This window comes from Oryx dammah, unplaced genomic scaffold (assembly GCF_014754425.2).
Source record: "Oryx dammah isolate SB20612 unplaced genomic scaffold, SCBI_Odam_1.1 HiC_scaffold_1442, whole genome shotgun sequence".
Classification (NCBI taxonomy): domain Eukaryota; kingdom Metazoa; phylum Chordata; class Mammalia; order Artiodactyla; family Bovidae; genus Oryx; species Oryx dammah.
In genome coordinates, this window is record NW_024071558.1 from 288 (window position 1) to 7,123 (window position 6,836).

At 56.3% G+C, this 6,836-nt stretch overlaps 1 protein-coding gene across 1 annotated transcript; it reads left to right on the forward strand.

Annotated features, from left to right (window-relative positions):
* Window positions 1-218: 218 nt before the first annotated feature.
* Window positions 219-3,891, forward strand: LOC120859528 (CMRF35-like molecule 6; the record flags this gene model as incomplete). Its single annotated transcript, XM_040235606.1, has 3 exons — window positions 219-548; window positions 2,286-2,409; window positions 3,714-3,891. Coding segments are annotated over 3 exons (632 nt in total), but the record flags the coding sequence as incomplete, so codon positions are not given.
* Between the last annotated feature and the right edge of the window lie 2,945 nt (window positions 3,892-6,836).

Genomic DNA, 6,836 nt, shown 5'->3' on the forward strand with positions numbered 1-6,836 from the left:
ACACTCACACACGCACACACCCTGAGTTTTTCTGTCTCCACAGAACCCTTTCTGTGTGAGGAGGGACCTCCTTCCCCCATCATCCACCTCTGGGTCTGAGGAAGGGCCTGCCTCCTGCCTTGGCCTCCTCCAGACCCCACAGGCCCCCAAGGGACCCCATCCAAGGCTCCCCAGACCCAGACTCACTCGGTGGAGTTGGACTCCGTTGTGTTTTCCAGGCTGTTTGTCCCTGAGCGGCCCCCGAAGCGCAACAGGCATTGTTGGGGGATCCCTGAGCGTGGAGTGTCGGTACCAGGAGGCATTTGTGGACACCATCAAATACTGGTGCAAACACCCGTGTGTGTCACCGTGGAAGATTGTAGAGACCAGAGAGTCAGAGAGAGAAGTGAGGAGGGGCCGTGTGTCCATCAGAGACCGTCCTGCAAGCCTCACCTTCACAGTGACCTTGGAGAGCCTCAGAGAGGAGGATGCGGGAACGTACAGATGTGGGATCTATGTGCCACTTTCACCTGACCCCACCTTCCAGGTGGAGGTGTCTGTGACCCCAGGTGAGCCTGAGACGCCAGCTCTATGGTTGCTGACCGTACCTGGGACCCTGACCCTCAGGAAGGGCCTGGAGCGGAGGGTGTTGTGGGGTCAGTGACCAGGACCCAGGCTCTGAGTGGTCGGGAGGCACACAGCACGTGTCCACCTCTGGTTCTTCGAGACCTCCTCTGTGTCCACCCCTGACACACCCTCACAGCTGAAGCTCTCTTGGGTGGAAAGGGAGGGGGAGACACCCTGAATCTGGGGGCCTGCTGCCTTCCCGTCTTCACAAGGGCCAGGTCCACTCGGAAGGTGACCCTGTGTCTCTTCCTGGACTTCTCTGGCCAGCCCTGTGGGGCGGGACCAGCGGGGCCAGCAGAGGACGCAGCAGTGTCGTGGAGGGCTCCTGGCGCCCCAGCCTCGCAGTGGTGGTCCTGGGGATCCGCAGCAGCCGAGAGGGGGGAGGCGGAGTCCCCGAGCCCACGTGGGGCTCTGGATGCTTTGGAGACCCCTCCCCCCTCCAGCCTGACCTTGCCTATCCCTCTTCCCCCGGCACTTGGTACCCAAGGAGGAAACTCAGAGGAGCCCGATAGGCAGAGAAGGATGAGGAACAGGGCTCTTAGGAGGTGTTACGGCCCTCAGTGGACCGCCACGTGCTGCAAATGAATCTTTAAACTTTCCTTTCTTTCTCTTCGGCTGTGCTGGGTCTTGGTTGCTGCACACGGGCCTTCTCTGGTTGCAGCGAGCAGGGCCTGCTCTTTGCTGTGGCGCCCGGGCTTCTCACTGTGGTGGCTTCTCCTGCTGCAGAACAGGGGCCCTAGAGCCTGGGCTCAGTCGTTGCGCATGCCTAGTGGCGTGTGGGATCTTCCCAGACCAAGGATCGAACCCACGTCCCCTGCATTGGAAGGCAGATTCTTTGCCACTGGACCACCAGGGAAGCCCCAATAAGTCTTCTTTAACAGAAGGCTGCTCTGGTTTCCTAAGAACCCGGTCACGATCCTCTGTCCATATATTCGCTTTCTCCCCTTGACTTCTTGTTCTGAGTTGTGCCCGGCTCCCCTGAGTTCCTTCCTGTTGGTCGCTGCTTCTCTCTCAGGAGGAAGGATTCCTTTTTGCGTTTCTGTTTGCAAGAAAGGAACTGAAAGTTTACTGGCTCTGCAGGGTGTGTCGGGGAGGGGCTCTGTCCACTTACCTCAGGAGAGGCCACATTTCACGGGGCCCACCAGGTCGATATCTCTCTAGATCTTTCTGGTCATGCCCTACCAGGGAGAGGACTGCCTGGGTCTGGCTGACAGATGACACGGGGTCTCCTGATTCAGCTCAGACTCAGCTGCAGGACTTTCCATCTGAGCCTCGCTCCAGCCACTCCCCTTGCCTCACTGTCTGCCCCGTCTCTCTGTGTTAATCCCGAAAGAATATGTGTCACCCCATCTGTCCCCTGGCAGGGTGGGCCAGGAGGACAGAGGTGTGGCTGTGCCTGGGGGTGACTTGGAGCCAAGTGCCCTCTCCGCACTCTCAGATCCCCAGGGGAGCAGGGCCATATGACTCTAACAGTGCCCACCTGGCCAGGGGGCATCTGGAGAGGGGCAGGGAGGGGGGCCCAGGGTGTTGGTCAGGCGTGGGTGCAGCCATGGGGGTGGTGGACACAGCACATCCATCCAGATGGTGTGAGTGACCTTGAATGTGAGTCAGAGCTACAATGGGATGGAAAGGAGGGACCCAGGGGACGATACGGGGCCTGACTTGTGTTTCTCCCTCAGTCTCTATGACAACCACCAGCCCCAAGAGGTCCACAAGCACCCCGGAGTCTCCCACGAGCCTGCCAGCGCCCACCGGGAGCACCGTGTCCGGGCAGGAGGGCCCTGATCCCGGCCAAGCTCATTGGTAAGGGACCCCCATCCCAGGACATCTCACCTGGGTGGTTTCTAGGTGATACCAGGGAGTAATAGGCAAGCTCCCTTCACCAAGAACCCTAACTTATTCAACAAATTCTGTAACAAGCAGTAAAGGTCCTACTAAGTGCCTGGAGCTCTTGTTGACTTGGGATCCAGCAGCAAAGCACAGAGACACAGTCCTGCCCTGACAGAGTCGTGTTCTAAGGGAGGGATTCACATAATGAACAGATCGACACATCGGCTGCATAAATACACCACCTATTGATGATCGCTTGAAGGAAAAGGTCACCTGGGTGAGGGGCCAGCATGTGTGGGAGGGTGGTGGAGTTTGCCAGTTAAAACACAGTGATGAGAGGGCACCTAATTGATTACAGACACTTGAATGGAGGCCTGCAGGATCTGGGAGCCAGGCATGCCGGGATCCTCAGAAATGAGGCACCAGGCACAAGGGGGGCAGGCTGAACAAAAAGCCCCCAGCCCAGGGCAGGGCAGGAAGCAGACGCTCTGGGCGTTGGTGACCCCTCTGTTCCCTGAGCCCTGGTCATCTGTATCATCTTGCTGAAGAGCCCTGGCCTCTGAGGGTGCAGAGCTGAGGGGGTCACTCTTTCATCAGCCAAGGACATTGAAGGACCGGAGCTTTGGAGACCCTGGGCAGGTGCCGGCTGCTCACTGAGTAAGACAGAACAGTCCCTGCGCTTGAGGTGGCTGTGCTCTCTTGGCTAGCAGACATCAGCCAAGCCTCCCCAGTACTGGGTTCTACACCCTAGACCGCAAAACCCCCACGTGAGGCGTGTGTTAGTTGTTTCAGTCATGGCTGACTCTTTGCAACCCCGTAGACTGTAGCCCACCAGGCTCCTCTGTCCATGGGATTCTCCAGGCAGGAATACTGGAGTGGGTAGCCATTCCCTTCTCCAGGGTCTCTTCCTGACCCGGGGATCCATCACGGGTCTCTCATGCATCACAGGCAGATTCCTTACCCTCTGAGCTGCTGGGGAAGCCCCCACGAGGAGGACTCAGATAGAAATCCTCCTAATGCCCAGGTTCCCCTTGGGTCCCTGGTCTCCCTCACATGATTCTCATGGCCGCATCCACTCTTACAACCACAGTCCTAAGTCTCAGGGGCAATTCTTGAAGATCAGGGTCCAGAAGTCCTTCAGGTGGGGCTGCTCTGTGTTGGGTTGATCCTTGTATAGATTCTTGTAGCCACAGAACCTGGATGCGGGGCCAGCAAGGTGGAGGCAGCAGGGCCTCCCCGAGGATGCTGCTCACTGTCCGTCCCCGTGTCCCCCACAGGCCCCTGCTGGGCAGCGTCCACTTCCTGCTGCTGGTCTTCCTGAAGGTGCCCTTGCTCCTGGGCATGCTCGGTGCCGTCCTCTGGGTCCACAGGCCTCTGAGGAGCTCTGCGGACCTGCGGAGTCAGTCCGTTTACGAGGACTGGGGGCCCCCGAGTTCATCGTGTCATCTTCAATGATGCAGTCGGACCACTGGATGGAAACAACCTTCTGTCCATCTGTCCTGTATCAGCCTCTACCTCTCTCTCAGAATACTGTGTTTGTGGATTTAATTGTAGCTTTCTTTCCTTGTCCATAATTCTCTAAAACCAAAAGCACACCTCCTCAATGGGTGCTTCTGAACTGTAACCGTAGATTAATATTGAGTACAGAGCTTCAGGCTCATCCGCGGAGCATCACTCATGCGCTGAACTCTTAGGCGCTCTCTCTGCAGTCTTCAAACCCCAGGAGTGTGGGAATCTTGCTTTGGGGTCTGTTTTGATGGATCCAGGCAGTTCCATGGTTTCCCACATGATCTGTGCTACCATAATCACCCACCCTCCACAGGTCTCAGATCCAATGTGGGGAATCTTCCAGTTGCTGAGTGTGTCTATTTAATTACGCATTCTGAAGCTCAGGAAATAGCAATGCAGAGATCTGATGGTCCACGGAGCCATCATGCATGGGACCTAAATCAAAACTCCATTCTGCACAAACCTCCACACCCCACTATTCTGTCTAATGGACTGAAGGGCCATGTTGGGTTTCTCCAATTGGTGTCAATTCAGAACAGAATCCAGCATTGCATGGAAAATCAGATTATTCCCTTTCCCATGCCCAGTCAAACTGGTAGTGTGTTTAGGTCCTTTGCAGATTGCTGGTAGAAGAATAACAGTACAAAATTGATGCAACTATCAGAGAATCCTTCCTTCCTCCTGTTCAAAGGTAACTCAAGCCCCACCCTTACCCCATCATTCAAGGCCCCTGGTTACAGACCTGGTTCAAGTGTTTAAATCAATTGAGGGGCCAAGACTGAGTCTTCTATTCAATAGTTTAGTCTCCACGACTTGTAGAGGCAAAGACCTGGGTAGGCTGCCCACAGTTTCAGTGCAAACTGCAACGTGATGAACTTGCCGGCACCGAAGATCTCTGAAAGGCAGGTTATCATCTTGACTCATCTATTTGAAGCAGCCAGGACCTGGGGAATTGCAGCCACTTTTCGTGCAGCAAATATATGGGAAGAGGACCAAAGTAGTAACCACTAACCGAGGCGTTGCTTCCAACCATGATTAAACAGTAGAAAGAGCTCGGCTTTTGGTGCTCACATTCCAGTTTGTGGACAGAGATAAAACAGACACAATAGTACAGGTGTGCAGACATGCAGAAATGTCCAAGTCCACACTGAAGAATATCTTGTAGTAACGTAAGATAAGAGGAGGTGCTATTGGTGAGACAGTAAAGGATGAGTCCTATCAGCCTCGTGAAGAGGGTGATGTTTCACCAAGTCCAGAAGAATATAATGCAGTGAGCCCAGTGGGTACCTGGAAGAAGAGCCCTCAGGCAAGGGGAACTGCAGGTGCAAATGTCCTGCCTTGGGAGTGTTTTAGGTGCGGATCCAGGGGAGAGCAGAGGGCAGATGCTTGCAGGGTCCCCTGGAGCCATGTTCTCCAAGAATCCTGATCCAGTCGTGTTCACCAGCCTGAGTAGAAAAAGGAAAACCAGGATTGGAGAACTTAGTTTCCTGAAAGCAGGGGTGTTCTGAGAGAGGAATTCAGTCATTGATCCCTTCGCTGAATTGCCACAGGCTATGCTGGAAAGACACTGGGCTTCATGCAAGATGGGGACCATCAACTCTTGGGGCCACAGCCCAGACGGAGACACACAGGGAGCCCCAAATCCCAGGAGGTAAATCCAAAGGGGGTGTCAAATGGTCCAACAGGACACATAACGAGAGAACCAACCTAAGCTGGGAGGGTCACGGAAGTTGTACAGTCAAGGGTGTTAGCCGTGGGTCAGGAGGAGGAATACGGGCCCAAGGGTCTGGATGAGGCCCAGTGCGGGGAGAGTGGCAGCCTGGGGGTGGAGCTGGAGTTAGGATGAGGTGGCTGAGTTCTGGGCCTTGGCGTGCTGCCACAAGCTGTGGGAGACACCTGGTCAGAACACGGGGCTTCATCTGGAGATGGCAGGAGTCACTGGGGTGATTGGGGATGGATCAAGCAGAGTGACCCAGCTCTCCTGTATCCCTCCAGCTGCGCACTGGGACCCAGGTCTACTGCCCGTGCCTGGGAAGTGGGGAGAGTCAAGACCCGCGTGCGAGGGATGGGAGACCCCGGTTTCTCCAGACAATCTGGAGAAGCTGAAAAAACCTACCCGAGGAAAGGGCTGAAGTCCCCTGTTACCCCCGTCCCACTGCCCAGGAAGATGTGACCTGTTGGCCCTGCACGTCACGTGAGCGTGGCACTGTGACTGAGGACGGGCAGTCTGTCTCCTCTCTGCGGGCCGTCCCCTCCCTCATCTCTGCACCGTGAAGAGGCCCCTGCTCATCACGTGGATCCAGGAGAGGCCCCAGCAGCCAGGGCCCTTGGGCCCCTGTTGTACAACAGCCCCCTCTGGCCACTGATGCGGGAGGAGGCTCCTCTCAGCCCCAGGTCCCCAGCTTCTCATCCACCCAGCGTCCTCTCCTCTGGCCTCCATTCTCAGTCTATCTCTAGTTCTCAAAGGGGAGTAGACTCTGCCCAGAGGCGGAGCGTGAAGAAGGGGTCTTGGAAGCTTGGGAACCGCTGTTCTGTGTGTAATGCGGGCAGCGAGGGGCCCAAGAGGGGGGAAGCCACAGCCTGAGGGGTGTGTACCTTGGGGGGGAACCAGAGCCAAGGTGGGATGTAGGAAGTTGTCTGGGGTCACGGGGCAGATTTGCGGGGCAGGAAGAGGATTTGGGTCCTGTGGGGGCAGAGTCTTGTGGTCGCTTAGAGCTGCAGATGGGGAGACAGTGACCGCTTGGTTGCCACCAGGACCGGGGAGGGTGGGTGAGCATGAAATCCACCCTCGGACCTCCCATCCTGACCACAATGAAATGACGCATCGCAGAGGGCGGGGAAGTGCCACGGAAGAGGAACCCAGCTTGTCCCTGCTCTGTGGATGCGCGTGT